Here is a 25,469-nt window from a genome sequence, read left to right on the forward strand (position 1 = left end):
CAAACATCTGTGAATTAAATGAAAAGTACTGTTTCGCCTGGAAATTAAAAACGAGAAATAATCAAACCATGAACACAGTGCTTTGATGTGACTTCTTTATTATTATTAATGGTGGATGTGTATTTTTGTCAGGATTAACTGCGGTTCACATGGAAAGGCTGTTTGGGTGGTTTCTGGACAACAGAGGAAAGGAAAGGAAAGGAAAGGCACCAGGTCAGTAATGGGAAAAGTGGAAGACGTGTGAGGTTGCCCCAAATTGCTGATTTATTGTCAGTTTGGCAGTTTTAGAAATTCCTTGTTACAGTGCAGAAACAGTTGGACATTAACAGTAGGGCATGTCACAAATTTCTCGAGGCACAGAAAACTTCAGTTACTAAGACTAATTCTGCCTTTCTTTGCATTTGTTTTCATTGAATGACACCATTGCCAAAACGTTTCCAAATTTATCTTAACGTGTGACAGTATCTAACGTATGTTAGAGCACTTTAAGGTTGTTGATAAAAAAAAAAAAAAAAATTAGGCTCTGAGGCAGATTTCTTTCTATATTTTAAGAAACCAAAAACAACGGGAATCCATTTCTTCTTTTTTTTTTTTTTTTTTTTTTTTGATCAAACTGCATGTTGTGTTTCAGTTTATCATCCAACTGCTGTTTTTAAAAAGGTCAGGAACTGACAGCATTTCGGGGCAGCTTCACCCCCAGAGAGAGTGGAGGTATCCTGTTGCTGAACAAGAATGGAGGCATTGCGGTGGCAGAATCATGTGATCACAGTGGGCCCAGTGCGCCCGGTCTTCTCCTGGAGCTGAGAGACCTTGAGGGCAATGTCTACCAGGGGAGCCAGCATCACCTGGACAATGAGAGAACAGGAAGAAGCACACGATAAATAAGATTTTCTCTGCAGGTTAAGTTCATACGTGAAGCCAGTCAAGGTAGGAAAGCTTCTAATGAGAGAAAGGCGTCAATTTATAGAAAATGAATACCACATATTCTTTGTTTTATCTTGTGTCTATGGGATTCACTTTTCTTTTTATCTGTAACAAATACATTTTCACAGCTTTGTATGTATTAATTAAATGCCATCCGCCTCATTTGTCAGTTTTTTTTTCAATAGTGCACGGTGACCACCACGCCTTCTGTCAGTTAAACCCAGAATATGCACATTCAACTTTGAAGTACTTTTAGTGGGTCTTTTTACATGTAGACAACAGTAGCTTTTCTGGCTCTCAAAACTTTTTGCTTCAATCTTAAACTTTGGTATGCACACCAACAGATTCACCCATACACGCACGTTTTGTGTGAAGTGAGAATTGAAGCTGTTTTAACTAGTCTTACGCATTTTTAACAATGAAATGCAAGTCTTTATCTCGCAAACATGCTACATTATAAGTTGCCAATGTGGTTAAAATTACACTAAACCAAAGGCACGAAAAAGAGTCAGTTAAAAAAAAAAAGGAATTTTAAACAGAACCATATGGTTAAGCAAAAGTTAAAATAACAGACTCAGAAAAATGCGTGGGTCTTTTTTTTTTTTTTTTTTAATGAATCACATCCTTTTTTTCCACCCATTTCAAAGCTGCTCATATTAAGAGGCAAAATTCAGAGTATATAAATCAAATGTATCAAAAGTCAGCCAGCTGAACCATTAACCTACTGGCCATCTATCTGTCAAGTTTAGGAATCTGAAACAATATGTTTCTACTTTTCTGTTCATTCATGCTGCCTAAGCAGAGTCAAGGATAAAAGGCTTGAGCAAAACTTTTATTCACTTCTCTCGTTCTTGTACTACATCACTTTCCTGTCCACACCGGTCAAAAACAGCTTTATGAAGTGTCTCTTTGGAACTCACACTCTGTATTTTTCAGTCGTTTCCTTTCTTTTCATACCGACTCTGATAAGCTGCCATAACTCAAAACTTGGCTAAACATCTCCTTCATCTCCCATGTTGAATAAAACCTCTGGAACTTGTTTTGTCGGAGTTCCACCCAACGCAACCTGGCTGTCCAACACATAACAGATCATTCCAGCCTGCCTGAAGGGATCTGGAGCATTTGAGAACAAACCGATGACGCCTGCAACCTTGGACAAGGATGAGTTTAAAAGCATCATTCTCTACTTGCTATCAGACTGATGAGTCTCAAAAAAATGTTCATGCATAGAAATAACAATTTTTGAACTAATCCTGATCTCATGAATGTTTTTTTTCCCCCCACACTGAGTTGTAATATTTATCATCTCATTGAGCAATCCTCATCTCTCTGACCTGTGGATCCTGGTAGATTTTCTGAGGGTCCTTCTCATAGCTGTCTATGTAGAGTCTGATGGTGGCTCCGGCACTGCCTGTACCGCTGAGGCGGAAAATAATCCTAGAACCATCAGAGAAGATGATCCGCAGACCCTGAGGAAGAGAGATCAAGCGGTAGAAAGACAGAGGATATGATGATAAATGAACATGTACACCGAGTAGAAAACATGTGGAATTATAATGTATGAGGGGCAATAAATCACACAGCTGCTTACTGAAAGATAAAGATATGACTCCATAAACTATTGAGTTTATTTCTGAACTCTGTCATTACTATTAATATATGTCTTTTAGAACAAGGTGGAGCAACTTAAAACACTGAGGTTTGATAGCAATGGAGGAATTCTTTCAATATCAAATTGGAACCAGATCCTTATTGAGAATTGAGTGAAAACAGACCAAAAAAAACCTCTTTGATACGAGTGCCATAGATGCACATCACACTAAGCATCATTTACGTCTGATAGCATAAAAAGAATCACAAAGTCATTTAACTGGATCAATTGACACTGGTCAGGTGCTTTGGACGAGGTCTCATCTCTTATCCAGGTTTCTTCATCAGTTCATGCTGTGCTCTTGAATAGACAGGCTCATCTGAGGCAAAATGTCATTTTCATTGTTCTACAGATTCATTACCTGGTTTTTGGACACACTTCCATCCACGGGGTCTGTGTAGGCAAAGTTATCGGCGACGGCCACCTCATAGGTCTTATCACCAGAGGAGAACTTCTTGCCAACAAAGGAGGCGTCAAACATTGTCGTCTCCAGATCCTTGATCATCTTGTTGGCAGCGTCCGAGTCAACCTCCTCATAGTCGTACCTGGACGTGAAGTTAGACACTTGTTGATGCACAAATATAATTTGATATCTAAATAGCAGCAGGTGGTTGAAAATTGACAGTCATTAAAAAAAAAAAAAAGCTCAAAAACTAAATTTCAAAAGATGAGGGAAGAGACTCTAAATTTAAGTATTTTCCTTTTCAGTTTTCATTGATCTCCATCTAAAACGTCATAATCTCAAAGTAATATATGAAGTGAGACTCCAGACCAGAGCCTTTCTGCAGGAGTCATCAGCTCTCCTTTGCTGCAGTTCTGGTATTTGCCACTGGAGGGTGCCAGAACAACACAGGACTTTAAAATGTGTGACTATGATAGGCCACTCATTTCATACTTTTTGATTTTTCCAAATATTGTGCATTTTCACAAAATTAAACCAAAATACAAGAATTATACTGATTTTACTTTTTTTTCCTGTGAATGTTATGTTACTAGGTCTCCGTAAAAAACTACAAATCTTGCTGGTACATTTTATAGACTAGTAAGCCTTACTGCACAGTATATTGTGTCAAATGCAAAACACAAACCTAAACATGACTCATCAGGCACAGGAGGTTAATTGATTGTGATCTTGAGTAGTTTGATATTTACATGATTCTTTTCAAAACTGAGATTTTCCTGTAATTTTCCACATATTTTCAAGTTAGGTGCAGAAATCCATTGCACTGGTGCCCTAACTGAAAGCAGGAGCTACTGTGGAAAAACTAAGAGGTAAAATATAACAAATGCAGCATAATCATAAATTCAACAAAATCCACAAAACAACCGTTTTAAAGTTCTGTGCAGTGCTTAATCCCGCAATCTGAGTGCGAATAATTCACTGTTAGCTTGGAAGAAATATGAAGCGATGGAGAATTTGCTAAATGACGACACTTAACCACTACAAAATCAAAAACTGATACTTAAACTCTGAAAGCATAAAATTATCCCCGCTTCTAGACATAAATCTCAAATTTACAAGCCACTTTATTTGCAAATGGCTCTGACCTGGTGAAAAAGTTTCTGCCAAACTTCTGCCAGTGATCCTTCATGATCTCCTCCACGCTCTGTTTCCTGGTTGCCAAGATCGATAACCATGCAAGCACCGCCCAGAGGCCATCCTTCTCACGGATATGGTCTGAGCCTGTTTGTTTAGCAGAGAGAGCAGACGAGACGAGTGATTGAGTAAGAGAGAGAGAGAGCGATCGCTTCTTCAAGTCCTCGCTACATAAATCTGTCACGGCGCTCTCACCCGTGCCGAAGCTCTCCTCTCCACACAGTGACAGTTTGCCGGCATCCATCAGATTCCCAAAGAACTTCCAGCCAGTTGGAGTCTCATACAGCTGCATTTTCAGAGCTTTAGCCACACTGGAATGGGTTGACACGCAAAACATGTGATCAGTGTGTGTTCAGAGTGTTTAAAGATTAAAAAAGTCTTTTGATTGTCTGATATTCTGTGATTTACTTACTTGTCCAGCGCTCCACTGGTGGGCATACTGCGGGCCAGTCCTTTAACACCCGTCTTCTGAAAGTAAGGGATGCCGGTAATGTTGGCAGCGATAACAGCCACCGAGTCTGAGGGGTTCACAAAGAAGCCATGTTTACCCAGCACCATGTTGCGATCCTGAAAAAGAGGGATACACAAGTGGTTTTCAGCATCAGAGATCACTTATCAATTAAGTGTCATATGCACTAGTGTATGTTAAAATGCATTATGTTAGTACTGTTACTAAAGACAATCCTTGCAATTTTCAGTGTATGCATTTCTGGTGAAGTTAAAATAATCAGTTTTAATAATCAGTGTTTTTGATCACATTACTAATGATGCGACGTATTTTCAGTTGGACCATCCCAAGAAATATTAGATTAGTATCAGAGGAGAATGCCAGGGAGAAAAATATTCAATATAAACATTCACTGTCCTTCAATTTTTCACCAGAAATAAGATGAGCTCAGTCATGTGTCGCTGTGAGATTCTGTCCTGTTCGTTCCATCATTAAGTCCAATTTAATTTTGCAGATTTAACATTAAAAAGACATTAGATTAATTTTGATTTAATTAATTCAATGCAACCTGACACTATCCATATACATTCACACCTCTGCTTATGCCAGCTCACATCTTTTGAAACAGGTACAGAACTTACACCATCGCCGTCAAAGGCAGCCCCGAAGTCGTACTCGCCGCCCTTCATGGTGTTGACCAAGTCAGCAGCATAGGTCAGGTTGGGATCAGGGTGGTGGCCGCCGAAGTCCTCCTGAGGGACGCAGTTAACTGCAGAGTTGGCAGGAGATCCCAGCTCCTCACACACGATCTTCTTCACGTAAGGACCAACCACTAGAGGGAGAAAGACCATCAATGGATGCAAGAGACATATAAAGCCAAAGCTACCAGTTCCTTCTGAATATGATGGAGCTCAACTACTACAAAGCATTTCATTAGCAATTTTGAGTGTGTATTCCATTTCATACCTCCATGCATAGCATCCAGTCGTACGTTGATGTGATTGGGTCCAGAGAGGAGCTCCTTCAAAGCAGCAAAGTCAAATATACCCCGAAGCATCTCAGCATAGGCCTCCACTGAGTCCACGATTTCCACTAAGACAAATCGAAACAAAACACATTACAAGTTACACCTCAAAACATCAGATTATGTTTCATTACAACATGGATTTAAAGCAACACTAAGGAACTTTCAGTTTTCGTTCATTTTGGCGGCACCAGTGGACAAAAGCGGTAGTGTTTTGCCTGAACGAATACTACAGTTCCCATGAGGACTAGCGCGTGGCGTCGTAAAATGCTGCTCCCGGTGGCATGCTGTCGGACTGAACTCGCCTACATTTGCTTCCAATGGCTGTGTGAAGGACGGATAGTGACGAGGTAATGAATCTAATGGTGGCTAAACAATGTTATATCATGATGTGACGCATACCGTAAAGCAGTTCGCACATTTGGAGTTTTTTAGTGTGGAGGGTTCCTACCACCCTCCTCACAGTTGCTTAGTCCAAGTGAAAGCAACACTGACGCCCTCAGGCCGTGACAGAGGGGTCATTCAACTAGCTGTAAGTCGATGTATCATCACAAAAGATATTAAAATGTTTTATTAAGGTTGAAAAGTTCCTTAGTGTTGCTTTAATAAAACGAAGGACATTTCCCTATTAGAGTATTACAAATCTACTTGCTGCTGTAAATAGACATTCTGATAATCTTCACCCAGTCGTACCTGTGAAGGGCTTGAATGTGTCCACTTCGAAGGTCTGCTTGCCGATCTTGGACAGATCCACTTTGAGCTCGGGGCAGATGAGATACTCCTGCAGGTTTTTGCTAATGTCAAATATTTTGTTTGTAATGCCCTCTGGAGCAGGACCTGTGGAGTAAAAAGATTGCGAAGAAATGTGTAAAGAAGAGTCGACTGAGATCAACAGACACATAACCATATCACTAAAACTTGTATGACTGAAACACCTCTGTGTACATTTCTTTAAATTACTCTGTATTTATGAACTCCTCTCACCTCCGCTGGAAATGTTGTACTTGATGCCAAAATCCCCATTGGGACCACCGGGGTTGTGGCTGGCGGTGAGGATTATGCCACCCACTGCCTTTATCTTGCGGATCACACAGGAGACTGCTGGGGTGGACATGATGCCATTCTGACCGATTACCAGGTGATTAATCTGGAGATAGAAAAGCACACAAGTAATTCATGAAGGGAATCCAATATTATGAGCTATTTGACGATGAGGAAGGGGAATGGTTGCTTATATATGATACATAAATTATTTCATTTGGTTCGTAGTTGTCATATACCAGTAAACAAAAAGGAAATTACATTCACACCATTTTCATCTGTTATTCCAAACCTATTTATAACATTTGACCAAAATACTCATAACCTGTGAGTCGATTGCTTTTTAAGATGTCTTTAAATAACTAAAATGTGATCATTCTTGCATTTTATGTACTTTAATTTGAAATTATTCTGTAGGACTGTGAACTGCCTGTTCAACCTTATTTTCAACGGTTACTTTTGAGGAAACATGAGCAACAGTGCTTCTGTCTAAGCGAGAAGTTGGCCAATGGTACCATTTCCTTATGACTTAATTTCTTCACATAGAACAAAGCTGGTAACTGAGCACAAGAGGAAAATGCCAGCATCACTTTTGAAATTGTAAGACTTGGAGTTAAAAAAAAAAAAAAGAGGGTGGGGGTGGGGGGCTAGTACATCATCCAAACATATCTGACAGGCTTAATAATATTTGCAAATGCAAACATTCACCAACTAAACAGTGCATGTCTAAACTGTGCTGCAGAGTCCATGCATCCATGCACGCATGCTGCAGACATATGTAGGGCAACGTGACAAGCTGCACGTTGCATGGCACGCCCCCTGGTCGCCTAAAAGCGCTTCAGTAACATCACAGCGAAGGCAGCCAGTGGCATCTCACCACCGCTCATTATGAAACAGCATATCTTTGCACATTAAATCCTTCTCTGACAACATCAGATCATATTTATGCCCATTTGCACCCGTGCAAAAGAAAAGATTGGGTATTGCAGGTTCATGTTACTACATAAACCCCCAAAAGGACATGTCTTGCAAAGCAAAGACAACATGTCTGTGCTTAAATGTCAAAGGTAAAGGCTTGATGTGCAAACTGCCTCTTTCAAGCACTTCAGCCAGGAGATGAGAGCGATCAAGACGGGTGTTATTGACACCAGACAGGCTGCTGTAAACCTCAGGGCAATGGTCCGGTGTCTTTATATCCAGTATCACAGCACCACACGTGTAAATAAATGTATCCGACTGAAGAAACAAAGAATGTGTAACAACCGGTTAAGTTATTACTTCACTCTGTGTTACATTGTTATCAAATTTGGACAATGAAGTCAGCTTCCAATTGATGCCTTCAGTTTGTTGGTTAAGGGAAATATTAAGGGAAACTTAACTTGAAGTCCTTGACTAATTCCACTCATTTGACCACAATAAAAATAAATCAGTAAATGAATAAATAAATAAATCTGACACCTTCTAAGTAAAGGCTTCATTCTGTTCTAGACAGAGACCAAAGAAACAAACAAGAAATATTTCCCTAATTCTTACCTGGGTGTTCATAATCGTTTCATTTACAATTTTAACATTTGTTGTGCTTTTTTTTAAATATAATTTTAGAAAACAGTTGAAAAGGTTAACTATGTCTCAATTTATTGGCAAAGATTAGTTTGTCCAGTTTCCAAAAGTCTGAAATCATGTTTGGCTTGAGTCTATTATTGGTTATTCCAGTCCACGTCTTAGGCCCTAGGGTCTACATTTATTAAAATTTTGGTGTGAAAATAGTTTCAGATTGAAAAACTTGCATGGTGACACTGTATTTCTAAATTAATTTATAAGATCATTGCCTCATCTGCACGAAGGCAGATTTTACTGATTTCAAAAGAATTTTGATATTGCAAGTGTACAATTCTGCAATTGTTTTCTTCTTCATTTTATTCAAGTAACAATAACTAAAACTGCGTGAAGCTTGAATTGAGTGCAAAACTACGACGACACTTAAAGTGTTATTGAAGAAGAGCAGCTAGACAACCTGACTTAATTATTCCCTTAATTTTGCCCTTAAATCTCCAAATGGAGGCTGACTTCGTCGACCTCTCCGGGCAGCTAAGCTCTGTAATGTGCACAGAAAATAAAACGGCGGAGGATTAATTACATAAATAGATAAAGCTATACGACTGGACTGCCATCATTCTTTCAGTGAAGCTACGAGCTGACATGCACTTCATGGAGGAGGCCCGCAGGGCGGAGAGGGTGCTATCTGGGAGGGGGTTGCAGGGGAGGCGGACTCCGTGTCCTTCTGCTACTGACCCCGTTGGCAGCTGCGATCTGAACGATCAGCTGAATGGCGTCTTTCATGAAGAACCTGCCGTCTCCTCCCACCACCAGAGTGGCCGCCTGGCGCTCGGCCGGCTCGATGACGGAGATAATGCTCTGGATGAAGTTTTCCGCATAGTGCTGGTTCTGCTGGAACACCGTCACGCGCTTCCGCAGCCCGCTCGTCCCGGGCTTCTGGTCCGTGTACGGCTTGGTCTTCACTGTCGTGATTTTCACCATGTTTGACCTGCAGAGAGCCCAGATGGTCACCCCGTGTGATCCGCACTGTGGTCCGCTGAGGAGGCGACTGCAGTGACAGCGGAGGCACACGTACACGTCGGACAACTCCCCCCTTCACGGACCCGCCCACCCGTTAAAGGGCGCGCGCGCAGGACTACTGGGGATGCACAGTCAACCAATCGAACTTTATTTGTATAGCACTTTTCAGAATTAAACAAAACAACACAAAGAGCTTCACAGTATTTAAAATGTATAACAACATAACTCACACAAATAATTTATTTTAAGAGTAACAAAAGATAAAATATGTGGGTCCTGGTAGAATTACAGACAGCACAAATAACATTTAAAGCCAAAAACCTACATGTGACCAGGAAATACTCAAAAAACATTAATTGAGAGAGGAGTTTCTAATCTAAAGGGAACAATATATAAGCCTTGCAATATAAGAACAACAAAATGTAGTGTATATTCTGTATGTGTGACAAACTCCGGAACAGTCTGAATTCAAACCTCAAAGGAAACCCAAACCTAAAACAGCTTAATAAGAGAGGGATCATTTTTAAATGGTGAAGATGTCCTGTCACTTCAGGAGTTCCAGCATAAGTTTCCTGTGCTATATCTTTCTTTTTTTATATCCCATTCATGATATATTTCTTTCACACATAGTTGAGGAGAGACAAGGTGGACCTTACTTTTAATCTTGTAGCCATGTTTTTCAATATTGATCCTTTAAAAATAGAACAAACGGTGCAATCAGTTCCAACTGTAAATTTTTGCTTTGGGTCCAGTAATGTATTGCCTCGTCAGGATGGTGGTCCTCAAACACTCAAGAACTTGATCACCTCTACTGCAGGTCTGGGTTTCTCCATGCTCAGCTTCGCATGTCATTCATTTCTGTGAGAAGAAAGATGTCCATTGTTTAATTTCTGTTTTTTGTTTTTGTTCTTGCTTACTTTTTGTTCTCTGGCTGTGGCGCTTCTTCACTGCCTTAAAGGTGCTGTAGGCAGGATTCGGCATCTCCGCCATCTTGCTTAGGGCTACCTAAGCAAGATGGCGATTTGACCCATCTAAGATGGCGATTTGAAACCCAGCACAACCAATCCTGTCCTGTTTTGTCTGACATCACGCCCTTACGCAAGTTAAGCCCCTCCCACAAGACCGTGCGACGAACGCCCCTCGACCAATCACGGTCAGAGCCTCAGGGGCTCTCTGATTGGTCAAAGATACCTGGAGCTGTCGAGATTCCTTTTCAGCTCAGAACAGAGACAGATGGAAACGCTGCGCCCTCGCGGTAGTGCAATTATGCTGCACTCCTGAAGGATTATCAATGGATACTCTAATATTTAATCCAAAGAAAACACAGAAAAATTAGCATTGACTAGCAAAATCCTGCCTACAGCACCTTTAAGCCACCCTAAGAGGGCCGTGTCTGCTTTCACTGTCTTACGAGACTGCTGTACATGCAAACTCTGATCTGCTTTTAATATCAGAATCAGAATCAGCTTTAATGGCCAAGTGTTTACATTATATTATAAATAATAATTGATGCCTTAAACTTGTGAGACAATGACCCTCCTGAAACAGCTTGACTCACACAGCGAATCAGACCTCCCCCAACGTTGATGCTACATGCCACATCAATGATCTATGATTCTATGCTTGACTTATTAACGTTTCTCACATCAAAAGGTGTTATCAAAGCAATGCAGGGAACAACTTGAGCAACAGGAAGTGTTTCAGAGGAAACAAAGATAGGATTGCCAGGTGAGGGGGAGGAACTGTTACTACCTCCCAAGTCCAAACATGTTTATGTTTGTGTGTTTGACATGTCTTTCTGTATTTTTCCTTTGATGGACTGGACTGCCTTCACCGCCTGCCTTCATCCCTGGTCAGCTTCAACCCAGTCAGGTGCCTTATGACCTTCAGGTGGCTAAAGTCATATAAAAGAAGGGAAGACAGGACTTCCCGTTCTGGTTAGTTTTAATCATTCTTCATGTACAGTCCATACATGTCCTAACAGGTAAGTCTCACACTGTGTTTCAGTCAAGTATTTACTAACTTTTTTCTGTCCAGTAATTTCTTTCTTGTCTTTTTCAAATAGTTAAAAGGAAAACACTGATCCTCATCAGCCTACCCTGCGACCTCTGGCATCGCCAGAGAAAGACCCACAGCATGTTTTGAAAACCAGTGCCACAAAATGAAAGTGTCTGACAATCAAGCAAATGGGGAAAATGCCATGTTGGTCATGTTCAGTTCATCACCTAGATCCTTCACCCATAGCTGGGTGAAAGATTAAATTCCAATTCCAGCTCTGGGTGAAGGTTGTTTACAAAACCCTGGACGGGTTAATGGTCAATGACAAAGCATCAGACAGAGGCAGACAGTCCTATGTGCTCATTCACAACTTATTTATTCACTAATCAACCTCAAAAGCATGTTTTTAGACTATGGAAAGTCACTGCAATACCCAGAAAAAGAAAATAAGAAAAGAAAACAGAGAGAGAGAGAGAGAGAGAACATGTAAACTACACATAAACGACTCCAAAGCTAATCTGGAACCAAGGAAAGCGTTAACCACTAAACTGTCAGACCCTGGGCAAACATACTGTGGCTGAAACTCTAAAATAATAATCAATCAATAAATACAAATACATCTTATAAACTTTAAAATTCTTGAAATATTTCAGGTCTTTCCATATCTGTAACTCTACAATCTCAAAAGCAAAATAAGAGATAATTGCATGGGGCAGGATGTTAGTGGCTACTGCAGCCCTGGTGCTTTTCCTCAAGTGTCCCATTTCAACATAAACTCATCCAGCTCAGCTGGAGCTGACCAGTGGCTTTCATTCACAACACATTTTGTCTGCATGTCAAAATGCAGGTTTAGAAAAGAATATTTCGTGATATACAATCAATGTTGAGATCACAAATGAGAACTTCTTTGCAACTTCAAATGAAAGTCACAGGGGGAGGAGACACTGTCTCTGATTTACTGTTAAGAACTGCAAGGCAGCAAAATACTAAATCACTTAAAAGCATCAAACAGAACGTACTATGGCCAGTTTATTTCAGGTAACAGAACAAATTTTGCAGTGCAACAGTTGTGAAACAGTTCACTTCATGCCACTGCTGTTTGCCTGTTGCATCACAGGGTGTTTGATCATAGCTGGACAGTTTACCACAATGAAACGGAGGGATGTCTATCTCTATTAAAGTTGCTTTTCTGCAACAGTGTGTATTTATATGTACAGAACAATGCATATGATTTAATCTACCAGTAGGGGGTAACACCTTTGGTCAGTTTATGACATTATGCTCACTAGAATTTAAACAGACATGAGAATTAAACAGTTATTCATTGTCACTATGGCATTTTACCAACTTCCAGAGGTTTTAAAACTAAATTAATGCACATAGAGGGCAGAGCATTAAGTTTTTCTTCTAGCTTAGGAATTGTTAAATAACTTTAGGAATAACTACCACTATGCAAATATTTAAACAGACTTAGTTCTCTGCAACTGCAAGCAGCTTAGGCATACTGGGCCTCTGTGGTGAGAAAAGAAGAGCAGCCAGGGGCTCAAGACATTAAATACATCTCACATGTCATGTGACATTTAGGTAGCCGGTTCTACTGTTTCAGCAGAGAAAGTCAAAGGGCAAATAATGGCCTGAGAGATATAAATAGGAGGTCATGACTGCACTCCACTAGAAAGGCCAAGGGCAAATAAAGTTTAGGCCAGAGCCCAACGCAGTAGAATGCATTTCATTGCCAATATAAAATTTCTACATGCCATTACTGTACAAGGAGTAATGTGAGGCAATAATTACACAAAAGATTTGTATGCAAGACCGGTGGGAATCTGATTTTACTCCTCCTGAATTCAACTTGCTCATTAAATCAGTAAACTGAAAGAAACTGAGACAATAAAGGGGAAGGCAAAAAAATGCTGAACAACAGGAAAACACTGCTGTCTTCACTGTTAATTTTGTGTGGCTGAACAAGCTTACCCAGTTCTGCAGATGAAGCTCAAGAGCACTGGCAATGAATCAGGCACTGTGGATCAGATATGAGTTGAATAAATCAAATGAAAAGATAATGGTCCTTTTCTTTATTAGGGTAAAATTAAAACAACCACAAGACATCTTTTCACATTTAAATGCATAATAAAAATGTCAGTTTAAAGTAATTTCAGTTTCATTTATCAAGAATCGGACCACTCTAATAAACCTCACTGTGCAGTGAGGTTCATGGCAGGTGACAAAACTCATTCGAGGGCACTTCACATGATCAATCATAGACAAAAACATCCAAAAAAATTCTTGGTTTCTCTTTGTGATTGTTCATAACTGGTACAATTTGTCCCTAAAAGAAAATCCTGCTAGGGAAACATGGACAAAATCAGGTGGACTTTTTACAGCCATAATGACAATGGCTGCAGATTCTGTACATGAAAATGGTCCATTTCCAAATGAAAATATAATTAAAATAAAAGCTATTGGAAAGAAAACGACCCATTTGTTTCTGAAAAAATGAACAGATTGTTTGCTGTGAGCATACAGCTTCATGTGCTGGACAGTATGGTCTCCACACAGTTGTACGTCCAGTCCTGCTTTTCACAAATGGGTAGCACATGTTGGCACACCTGTTGGAAAATGACAAATAAGTTTGTCCTAGCATTCAAGACATCATGCAGTAATTCATTTCATACACAGTGCAAGACACAATCCTAGTATAAATAACACAACCAACTTATTCAAGTGTTTTTCCTTTTCATAATAAGGAAATAATTAGAAGGAAGACGTCATACCATCTTGGTCCTAGCTGGCACTTCTACAGCAAACACAGTCATGCCTCGGCTGCTGCAGCAGTTCCTGCTCTGCTCATTGTTTACATGAACCGTAACTTTCTGGTTACTCTGCAAAACAACAAGCTCCGGTTGACTTTTGACAACTGCAATCAGTGTGCATGCAGTCATTGCAACAGCTAAACAAACTGGTGGATAAAGGAGCAGATAAGGCCCTTTAGTTTGGCTCTTAGTCTCAGGTCCACATCCAGTTGGCTGGGTCACCACAAATATCATTTAAATAAAAAATCATAATAAAGCATTATTTAAAATGAAGACAATGGCAACTATTATGCTTATTTTGAACACATAACTAATTCGGCAGCTTTAGACAGCATCGCTTTAGTTTGGATTTTTTTTTCCCACAGACTTTGCATTGCATACATGTGTGGGAGGGGTGTTGGTTTTACATTACTCCTCTGAAACAAAATTCAACATAGCATGTAAACCTGAAATAAACAAACCCAATAGTATAATATAAATTAACAATCAAACCATTGTCATAATATCCAGGTACACTGCTGCCCTTGTTCAACTGTACTTTTGTTTCCATGTCATTCTTTAAGTGTGGCCCGTGTTGCTGTGAGAAAGGAAACTGCTGCTGCATAGCAATTAGAAATGGACTGAAAGAGTTCTGCCTCTGTAGTACTGAAACAACTCCTGGACAAGTTTCTTCTGATGCAAGTTTTCTTGGCAATGCAGCTAAATGAATGCAGCTCAGATCAATAACTCGATAAGTATTTCCTTGTGTTACATTTCTCACATATAAGCACTCACAGTTTTTTTTTTTTTTTTTTACCTTGTTGGCTATGAGTGAAGAGATCCTGTTCTCTCCTTTGAAGGTGTAGATGAAAACATTGTCATGGCCTCTCAGTGCTTTGGCACCTGTCCTACTTGTGATGGATTTCTGGATGGCCTGGTTCAAAAGCTTTGGCCCCAAGTCTAAACTGAGTGGCTGGATAGACAACTGAGTGCTCTCACAGTGCACATCAATCTGGAATGGACAAGCCTGGTAGAATGGAAAAAGTCTTTACTCAGTGAGTTCGAAAGACACATCTTGCATATATGCCATATGTAACTTCTTTTATGTGTTTTTTTTACTAAATATACAATCTCACCTCCACTAGCTCAAGCATGCGGTTGTAGCCCATGGCTTCCAGAGTGACCCACAGGTCTGCTGGGTCTCCATCTTTCTCTGTAGCCTCCATCAGGTTCAGTTCCATGAACCCCTGTTTCGTCAGCTGATTCTTTCTCATATCGAAGTTTTCTGTCCACATTCAAAAAAATAAAAAAAATAAACTGAGGTTGCAATGGATTTCTCCTCTTCAGTTCATTGTAGGACATGCTAACTCTGTTGAAGCAGCTCTCAGGTAAACATTACCTTTACAGATGGCCCAGGCATCTTTGTCACACTTTTCTCCACTGGTTCTCAGCTCAAAGAAATTGTATTCCTCCAAGCTGAGTAAACCATTATCATCCAGATCTATCACTTCAAAGATGTCAGAGAGCACCTCCCTGTGGCAGAAACACATAAATGTCAGCAGGACTTCAAGTAGGAAAAACACAGTGAGACAGTGGCTTCAAAAGAAGAAGCTTGAGGGCTTCAAGGTGGGTCGAGTCTTTCTGTGTAAAGTTTGTATGTTTCCTCCAGTGAGTTTTCTGTGGGTGCTCCGGTTTCCTCGAAGAGCGCAAAAACTCCCAAATGTGGGAGTGTGGTTGTCTCTCTGTTTGTTGTGTGGTGGAACCTGCTTTCACCCATGACAAGGTAAGACGGTTATAGAAGAAGAATGAAGGAATGGACTTCAAGGTGAAATAATTAATTACAGCAAGGGCAAGATATTTTTAAATCAGGATCCTTTGGTAATGTTTGGTAAACCGTAATGATGTAAAGACACACTTTTGTAAGCAGTGCTGGTAGTGATGACAGATTAAAATAAGTTCACCTGAGCTCCCTGGTGAGGTCGATTTCTCCAGTGTCACTCCTATGGATCAAATCCACAGGTTTACTGGATGGGCTCTTTTTGTTCCTTTTCTTTAACCTACAGCCGCTGGTGAAGGGAAGCAGGTTGTACGTCCCAGCATTTAGTTCTCCTTTCCAAACACACTTCTGCAGGAATAAACAAGTAGCACTAAGTTAGAACGAGGGGTATCCTGGAGTGGACCTATAGTGTATTCCATTTATTGTTTTTGGAATCTGAAGAGTGAAAACTTTTAAAATGTCTCTAAAGTACAGCTTTAATTATTGTGTTTCCAATTGGATTGACCTCACTTTCTGAAAATAAAGAATTAAAAACAAAAAACAAAACAGAATTCGTCAATTCATTCATAGTCAGAACAGCTATCCAGGGCATGTCTAAGCCATTTCATTCCAAGTTATGAGTCTCAAGACAAGTTTACAAGGCTTCAATGTCTCTCTTTAAAACTTCAACTCACCAACATTGAGTGTGACAAGCTTAATACTCAACCTATTAATTTAAAGGGAAATTATACTGAAAAGAAACAATGTAACACTATATGCACACCAGTTGACACAGGCACACACACCTCTTTGTCATTTGACTCTGTGAAACACACTAAAGTTGAGTCTTCTTTGGTTCCACCAGCCATCATTACAAAGAGTGCTGTGTCCACTGACATCCATGATGAGGGTTTGTCTGAAAGAAAAAGCAATATTGGATGGATACATTTATCCGTTTACAATTTCAAGTCTTCTTCTTAATAATACAAACCCAATTACACAGCAATAATTAATATCATATACAGCAGTAATTCCAACATGATTTTTGGGAAGAATTAGAAAAGATAAAAGTCTGTCATAGTTAATAATATAAGCATCCAAGGAACAAAGAGACTTTACGGTCTGTGAAAACGATAAAACTTGATCAATGCCCTTTGCTCTCACTCTCTGTATAAATGATGTTCCACTGAGGTGAAACACAATCGGTTGCCAATGTTATAAAATCTAAAAAAGTATTTAAGTCTTTGCTGTGGTTCTTTATGTTTTCTGAAAACTACCGAAGGGATAAATACATGTCAAAAAGGATCTAAAATAGCCAAGCAAGAAATTCAAACATAACTCAATCCCTATAGCCCTCGATCTACTAAAAAGAAGTCATTTCAGCAATTTGTGCAATTCCAATTATAGTAAATGGCCCGAGCCTGTGTAAGTACTGACCGGGTCTGTTGCTGAGGCTGAGTGGCTGGATAGTTAAGTAGACGCTGCTTTTCTGAGGGAGGTGGAGTTGGTACTGCAGAGAACTGATGCTCCCGTCGTCTTCTAAGAAGAAGCATCCTTTCACATAACTGTGGTTCCACTCCTGGAACAACAGAAAATATTCCTGCTCAACAAACAGACCTGTTACATTCAGACAAACTGAAGTACGGGGCCAATAAACCGTGAAAACATCAACTTGATAGATGAGGACCCAGGTGTGTACGTTAAGCCCTTTGCAATCCTGTACTGTTAATGTGTGCAATCTCAAATAAGGACCCAGCAACCCAGTAATTAATAGCTCTGCTGTTTGACAGCAAAATGCATGTATTTGTTCAACAGAAACCAAAACTAATTTTGTATGTCCTATTAAAAGTGGAACTGATCATGTGACAGAAAAGTATATTTTGGTATTCTGTCATAACATTGAGGGAGAACAATTGACTAACAGAAAAAAACACAGTAATAATTACCACTCCAATCTTCAGAGGGCACATTCATTACTACAGCTCTCACACTGTATATTGTCACAGGATGAAACCACATGTTATACACATTCTTATCCAGAGGAGGGCAGAAGTGTCACACTCTGTTGCTATTTCAGGCCTAACGAACTCTCCCACTGGACTCAGATATCCATTTAACTTAAATACAGCCCTTTCAGTCTTGGGTGAGCGGTCATTCAAAGCTATCAAGAGGCTACACTGGCATTATCTATAAACCCTGATATGTCTCTCATTTTGCAGTCTTGTTGTTCTGTGTCTGGAATCAGGTAATATTTTGAACTTGAACAAGAATATCGACATAAGGAGGTTTTCTACTCATTGGAGACACATTAAATGTAAACACAGTTGCTGTGGACACACAGTAAGAGAACACTGAGGGCCAAGCAAGTCTGAAATAGGCTGTGTATCATTTTAGCGGACAAATAAATCACTAGGTAAAACAAAGAAAAGGCGAAGCATGTCACTCCTTTAGAGAAAAGCTATTTTCTCAAAGTATTTATCTCTGGCTGTGAGAGACATAAAAGATCAAACCATAACACTTCACTGGTTTGTCCAGACAATATTAAATGAGGAAAAATGCCACAGGCATTCATCCACTGCTTAAAGACATCAGAATTAATGCCTCCATGGAGAGAGGGTCAGCCTGCAGACTAATAGAGGTGCTGTCACCTGCTGCGGCCACAGGTCTGATTTACTGGTACACTGAGGGTTGTAGGACAAAGAACACACACACACGCGCACATACGCACACATGCACACACACTGTACTTACTTTGTTATGTTTGTAACTTAAACATTAAGACAAATGCGGATGATAATTATAAACAATCTTCGTGCAGTAATTATGTTTTATACACACACACACACACACACACACACACACACACACAGTTACAAAACAGGCCAACCATCTTCCACCCAACATTTCCCAATTACCAGCCTGTGGCAATATGGGAGCCAATAAAGCAAGCAGAAGTTCCCTCAGAGGTAATCTCCGAGCACACTTCCTTTCGCCCCTATGATATCAGGCCATTTCCAATCTCAACTCAGTGCCAGGACCTATGAGATGGCAAGGGGGACTGTTGTTTTTATTTATTTATTTACCTTTTTTTTTTTTTTGGTCCTGCTGTAAAGTAAACCAGCTGAGGTTAAGCCAGAAAGAGTGAAAACAAAGAGTGTGGGATCAATAAAGTGAATTCAATGCAGTGACCGTCTACCCACCCTGAGCTGAATTCTCCTTTCAAAACAAGTGTGTGACTGTGACACCAGGTGAACCCCATGGATACTTTGCCCTTTGTATAACTGGATCCTCGCAGGAGTCCACATGCTACCATTTCCAGTTGGGTGAGTGATTAAGTGCCGTCTGAGTTCATATTTAGGATTCATTTAATTACTCAGCATGCAGCTTTTAAAAAACATAGCATGTACTGCAAATCACATGACGAGGAATGAATACATATTCAAATTTCCTTCTATCAAAAAGCATAAACAAACTGCTACTACAGAGTGAGCTGCAACAGTGCTGACGTACTTGCTCTGTTGGTGAACTGGTTTTCAAAACAGTATCTTTATTCATTATGATAGAATGTCCATATCTCCAAATGCAATGTAATCATAAGGTCTTATCATTTTGGCTTGAAACAGTCAATTATTCATTCAATTGGTAGTAATTAAACTGTCACAAATTAAATCATGAGGTATTTGTTTTGCTTGTTTATGCAAAAAAAAAAAAAAAAAAACTGTGAGGACAACAAAATGTTAACACAGACTTGAAGATCTTTTGATTTCAATGTATAACCTGGTGAGAAAAAAAAATGGCCACTGCATACTGGTGTTCAAACTCGAGGAAGAGGTACCTGCAAACGGAGAGGCTCTGGGATTTTGCCGGCCTTCGCGCTGCTGGATGTCACTGTGACCGAGTTTGAGAGAGACGAGCGTCTGCTGCGAGCAGATGAGGGACGGGAAGATGATCGGCTATCTAAGAGACAAACACGCCAGTCACAAACATGAATGTTATCATACACTGATACTAGAACGAATTTATGCTCTGACAGTTTTTTTTTTTTTTTTTTTTTTTTAAGAAGCTTGATTTACTGACTGGCCTGCGAAGAACAGCCCCTCCCTCCCAATAAACTGTAAATACGCTTTAAAAAAGAGAAATGAGGTGCACAACATAATTGACACTGTAATCTGTCTTCTTATGAGTTGAAGTTGAGACGGCAGCTTTGCATTTGGAGTCTGAACGTGTGATCTCCAGTTCACGCTTTCTTTAATTAATTATGGAAGCCTTTTAAATCACAAATGGCAAAACAGCACCCTTTCAAATCCATTATCTCGCACAAGTTTTTCCTCAAACACTAATTGAAGCTGGAAAATATCAATTCACTAATGAGGGGTCTGATTGTTTCGAAGCCTGGGAAATCAAGATGCAACGCAATGTGATAGGCTGATAAGCAATTTACCGTAGCATAGAAATAAATAGGCCCACTGTCATGGTATTTGTCATGGCTCTATTTTGTATTAATGGCAGTATTTTAATCTTGGGGAAGCAAACTGTAGCTGAAATGTGAATGTAGACAAAGATGTACTGAATAGTGGCCTGAAAGAGAGATTGTATTGAATGATCCAGCACTAGTCATTTCTTGGTGTTGGAAATGATGAGAAAAACAAAGCAACACAAACATCTGATACATAATTACCCACAAACAATAATTTGTGAAAATCTGATGCAAGTATCCAAGTTTGATACAGCTACAATGTATTTCGTGCAGCATTACTGCTTTATACTGACAAATGTAGGAGCAAATGAGCAGTCAAAACAGTTTTTGAGCTCCAAGAATAACCCATTCAACATGTGCGATCACGTAGCATCTTGTGTCAGAGCCTTGTTAAAATGTAACGGGTATAAATCAATACATGGGAGAGGCACAATAATGTGATAATCCCGACTACTATCTGGGAGCTCATTTGTTTTTGCAGTGGTGGTCGACTGGTCCTCCTCTCTAATCCCTCATCATCTCCCCTGTGAAAAGTGGTGGAGTTCTCCAAATCAATACCATGAACATGGACTGACCACTTAAATCAACCCCATCTATCTTCTCATTGTGGGTACATCCCTACCTTGCTCATTCAGGATCTCGGTTCTTCTTGGCCTTTCTACAACATTAAGGTTTTTCAAGAGGAAAAAGTTCACTTCCACATCCGTTACAAAAAGATAAATGGCCGGAGAGGCAAATATTCTTCATGCCTGGCCCACAAACAGAATCTATGCATGTGTCCGATTCTAAAGATCCGAGGGCACACAATTTTATTTTCATAATAGACACAGTTTTTGCCAATCTCTTAATGGCAGAAATGATTACTCAGATCAAAACACTTTGAAGGCACCTCCCTCCAAACAACCTGCCTTAATTGTGAGGCTATTATGATGTATGGACTGTCTTAATGAGGTGATTTGTCATAGGGGGAGTGAAAAATCGATCAATAACACAGCTATTATTTATTCATCAAAACTACTCAGTGAGGCGTACTGGTGCAATCCCTGTGTATGGGCATGCATTCAAATCTGGGAATATGAAGTATATATGTTGTGCAGCCATCAGAGACTGAAACCCCTGGAACTTCATTCATTCATTTTTAAATGCTAAATGGATTTCACTCACATAGCTCTTGTCTGCTGCTCAAGCACTGCCTTGAAGCACTTTACACTGCTTAATCACATTCACCAATTCACACACACCAATGGTGAGGACTGCCATGCAAGATGCTCAATCTATCCACTGTGATAGAATTCAGGGTTCAGTGTCTTACTCAAGGACTCCTCCACATATGATCATAACTAGATGGGAGACTGAACCTTCAACATTCATACTGACTGAGTACAATAGAAATATCAAGAAAAATTCTGAACTTGACCACTAATGATAACACAAGGAAATTACATGTTGCACCTTTCTTGAATGTTGCATCGGGCTCCGCATGCTGAGCTGCTGTCACTTGTGCTGCTGCAGCAGATGCTGACGATCCGGAGCTCTTTGGAGGGCTGTATGATTGACTGCCAAAGTTCTGTCTCTTTTGCTTGGCATCAGCCTCAAGCCTCTCCAAAGCAGCCATTTGACACTGCTCCACTGTAGACACAAGCAATCTGCAGAACTGACAGCAACAGGAAGGCAAAAGTAAGACAATGATTCATGCACAAAGTTTTCAAAAAACAGCATAATACTTATATTCTGAATTGATGTGCATGCACAGAAGATGAAAACTGTACTGGAGAAACCAGGATAATGAGAAAGTGTTTTTTTTTTGGGCTAACTTTTTTTTCTGTATTCGGTGTTCATTCATGTTCCAAACAATTTTTACAGAAAAACATTTTAGAATTGAAATGTGCTGCATTTGAAACAGTTCAGACCAAAGTAAAGCTCGGTTGCAAGGCCTGAAATGCAACTAGTAGTGTTTCTTTCTTAGCTGCTATAAGCTGGACATGATTTTATTATAGCATGACTCTCATAGTGTGCCTTTGCAATGCTTGGGAAAGTAGGCTGCTGTGCAAGACTGATGACCAACTGATATGTAATTTGTAACTAATAGACAACAATGCATGAAAAAAATTAACATATGAGATAACTTCTACATGCACCAAACTGGTTAGAGAATTTGTTGAAATCAATTAACTTCATTTCATCAAACTCACCTCTGCATAGTCCAGTTTGCCATCTTTGTTAACATCAGCTAACGAGAAAATGGCATTCATCTCCTCATTGGTCATCTTCTCTCCTCTCTGAAATATTGATTTTTTTTTTTTTTTTTTTGCCAAATAAAAAACATGAAGGTCATAACAAAATAATATAAATAATCAAATTAAAATATAAAAATGAAAAAGCAAATAGCATCCATATAGTTTACAAGCTAATTAGATTTTAAAAAATGCTGCTGGTCACTCACAGTGGTTAAGGCCATTTCCAGTTCACTGTGGGAGATGTAGCCATCACCATTAACATCCATCTTTTTGAAAGCTCTCATCAAATCAATTTCCTCAGTTTTCTTCTCACATTTGAGAATCTCACAAAAATCATCAAAGTTCAGTTTAGCTGTTCTATTTGTCCAGTATTTATTGAGGGTAGCATGGGATGGATTTCTTCCAGCCTGTTGGAGAACTGGGCAAGATTAAAAAAAAGGGAATTAAATGAAGTATATATACAATGTAGCCACATCAACAAAAGTAACACAAGTTAAAAGTGTACTGCTGCTTTGCAGTTACAACATTTAATTGCCGAAGCAACATCACACCAGAGAGCTGTTGTACCAGCACAAGTCAACTTGTACCAGATATTATGACATATTAACTATATGAGTCACTGTGATGACACTGCTTAACAACAATAAATATTATTTCTTCATGACAATTTGATATTACATCCACATGTGACTAATGTTTATGCATTTATGTCAGGTTCAAATCAGTAGCACATGATGAGAGCTGCTAATAGATGACAAAACTGACCCAGTATTTTCCAAGCAGCTGGTGCACACAGGCAGCTTGAATTGATTGGTAAGAGTGCATTTTGCATAGCTGTTTTTGTGTAAGTGTAACTGTAGTTGTTGACCATGAGGTTGTCTTCCATCAGGACGGACTCACTTTTGCCACTCATCTGAGGCTGAGACATAACTGATTCATTCTCTTCTAGTGTTCGTAAAAAGTATTACAGTTGTATTGTTGCCTGTATGTGTAGTACAACACCCTATATCACACACAATGCTTCTAGACATTCAACTGTAGTGTAGTGTGTGTGGTTTTGGATATATTGCCATTGTTAAAACTAAATGTTTTAAATACTGCATTTTTTTTTTTCAATTTAGTGCTGGCTGCAGTATTTCAAATTGGTAAACAAAGCAAGACATCACCAACAGTAGGCAGATGCACACTTTTGGCTCTGCTTGACTTTTCTGTCAGTTAATGTTTTAATCCTCCAGAAATCCAGAGAAATTTGACCTCCTTCACTTTTGCCTGTGATTTCTACTCTTGATCTTAGCCAAAAGGCAGAGAAGATGCCTGTGATTTCTCATGTTAGTTTTTTTTTTTTTTACACTTTATTCTTCCACCCTTTAATAACATGAGATGAGTGAATAAAACAGATTCAAATTAACTAAAGGAATTACTTTTTATTAAAACTGTGACAAAGAAAAGTATTTTATAGAAATTACAGAATAAACACCTTCTTTTGTAAAGCAGTGAGCAGATGAGTTCAGCTAAATACATCTAGATTGTCTTAGATGCAAAACAACAGCCTGACGTTGAGATGTAAGTCACAAAATCTGTTATATTGCAGCAAAATCGCCATGACAGCTTGTTTCAAAGCATTATGATAACTCTACCCCATGTTTGGCACAAATTTTTAACAAAACAAATTATATTCAAACCGAATCTGTACCGCATCTACCACCTCAGCAGAGTGTGTTACACGGTGAATATATTAGCTTACCGCGACACAGCTGCTGTTTGGAGGAGATGTTGGCCAAACTCGACCTGAACACTGCTAAATAGGCAGCTCTGCAGTGCACGTAGAAAGTCTCCTCCTCTTCAGCGGCGCGGGGTGACTCCTGAAAAGACATATCTGCAAGTAGAGGAGAACGAGCTGATTACCACGAGCAGGCAAAATAGACGTGGCCATGCCATGACATCTAGGAAACTCGGGGGGGAAATCGATTAGTTTCACTCGATTATCGTAACAATCATTTGAAAACGTGATGAATGCATTTTCCTGGCTTAGATATGCACCAGAAGTGACACTTGCTGACATTTGTTACTCACCGTCGCTATCGCCTGCCTGTTGCTAGGTAAACAAAAAAAAAAGTCTACTGTGCACACTAAAAAGAGCCCGGTGGAAACAAAGATGGATGATTTCTGTTCCTACCAAATTCTCAAAAGCATTTATATATGTATTTCAGTTATCCTTGAAAAAAAAACCACACTAAATCTGTGTTTCAGTGGAAAACTTCTATAACATATCTGTAGAAATTACAAATAGACTCTGTAATTTTATCTAACCTTGTGAAGCTTTTGATTGATTGATTTGGCAATAATATATTAACATAAAATGCAATGCAAATTTAAGAGGAAAAAAAGGCACAGATAAACCTAAACAGTGATTTGGAAGAGATAAAGACTAAAAAGCTGGGAGTCCTGAGTTTTTAGACAGGGATGAGGGGCTACAATTATTGCTTTCAGCAGGAGAAGTTTCCCCATCAGTCCTTGTGACAGCGATGAGAGAAACCCAACAATTTTCCCTGGAGCAAACACTTGGTGACTGTGGAGAAGGAAAAAAGACAAAAAGACACCTTTCTGCAGGGAGAAACATCTTCCAAAATGAAAATTTGGATCAACAATCATCTTCTCAACCTAGCTATAACGACTAACTGTATTCTGACATGTTATATGTGACAGGATCCAAAGGATCCAAAAATGTGTGTTATGTTAAGAATCATTAAGATGATAGCATATTGCAGGACAGTATTTAAAAATATAGCTAGAGTGTCTGTTACTCATTATTGTTTTGAATCAACATGAAGTAAACATGTCATGTCATGCTGTGAATAATGCTCACAGAACAACAGGAACCTGCACATACAAGTGTGACCTGCGTTGTTTTACTGAAATGACACTTGACTGGCAAAAGTGAAGACAC

The 25,469-nt window shown here is 39.5% G+C and overlaps 2 protein-coding genes across 2 annotated transcripts; both read right to left on the bottom strand.

Moving 5' to 3' along the window:
* Positions 1 to 545: 545 nt before the first annotated feature.
* Positions 546 to 9,304, bottom strand: pgm1 (phosphoglucomutase 1). Its single transcript, XM_030083346.1, has 11 exons — positions 8,978 to 9,304; positions 6,629 to 6,791; positions 6,338 to 6,481; positions 5,587 to 5,712; positions 5,262 to 5,452; positions 4,585 to 4,739; positions 4,368 to 4,483; positions 4,124 to 4,259; positions 2,937 to 3,120; positions 2,259 to 2,393; positions 546 to 845 (listed from the first exon to the last, which is right to left on the bottom strand). The coding sequence occupies exons 1-11, from the start codon at positions 9,221 to 9,223 to the stop codon at positions 756 to 758; spliced, it is 1,686 nt and encodes a 561-aa protein (XP_029939206.1). The 5' UTR covers positions 9,224 to 9,304; the 3' UTR covers positions 546 to 755.
* A 4,045-nt stretch (positions 9,305 to 13,349) lies between these two features.
* On the bottom strand, positions 13,350 to 24,616 carry efcab7 (EF-hand calcium binding domain 7). The gene is made up of 14 exons (XM_030084004.1): positions 24,596 to 24,616; positions 24,267 to 24,398; positions 22,729 to 22,940; positions 22,478 to 22,564; positions 21,738 to 21,939; positions 19,644 to 19,765; positions 17,246 to 17,387; positions 16,615 to 16,724; positions 16,014 to 16,177; positions 15,452 to 15,585; positions 15,189 to 15,337; positions 14,870 to 15,079; positions 14,035 to 14,142; positions 13,350 to 13,869 (listed from the first exon to the last, which is right to left on the bottom strand). The coding sequence occupies exons 2-14, from the start codon at positions 24,394 to 24,396 to the stop codon at positions 13,789 to 13,791; spliced, it is 1,851 nt and encodes a 616-aa protein (XP_029939864.1). The 5' UTR covers positions 24,397 to 24,398; positions 24,596 to 24,616; the 3' UTR covers positions 13,350 to 13,788.
* Positions 24,617 to 25,469: the final 853 nt, after the last annotated feature.

Source organism: Salarias fasciatus, chromosome 23 (assembly GCF_902148845.1).
Source record: "Salarias fasciatus chromosome 23, fSalaFa1.1, whole genome shotgun sequence".
Lineage (NCBI taxonomy): Eukaryota > Metazoa > Chordata > Actinopteri > Blenniiformes > Blenniidae > Salarias > Salarias fasciatus.

What these genes read in the sequence shown, in the direction of transcription:
- pgm1 (XM_030083346.1), bottom strand. Translation starts at nt 9,223, where the DNA reads ATGGTGAAAATCACGACAGTGAAGACCAAGCCGTACACGGACCAGAAG. An exon ending in CACATTCAAGCCCTTCACAG is followed by an intron (nt 5,713 to 6,337) that starts GTACGACTGGGT and finishes GATTTGTCTTAG; the next exon opens with TGGAAATCGTGGACTCAGTG. An exon ending in ACTGGATGCTATGCATGGAG is followed by an intron (nt 5,453 to 5,586) that starts GTATGAAATGGA and finishes TTCTCCCTCTAG; the next exon opens with TGGTTGGTCCTTACGTGAAG.
- efcab7 (XM_030084004.1), bottom strand. Translation starts at nt 24,396, where the DNA reads ATGTCTTTTCAGGAGTCACCCCGCGCCGCTGAAGAGGAGGAGACTTTC. An exon ending in TGGAAATGGCCTTAACCACT is followed by an intron (nt 22,565 to 22,728) that starts GTGAGTGACCAG and finishes TCAATATTTCAG; the next exon opens with AGAGGAGAGAAGATGACCAA. An exon ending in CAGAGTCAAATGACAAAGAG is followed by an intron (nt 16,178 to 16,614) that starts GTGTGTGTGCCT and finishes TTATTCCTGCAG; the next exon opens with AAGTGTGTTTGGAAAGGAGA.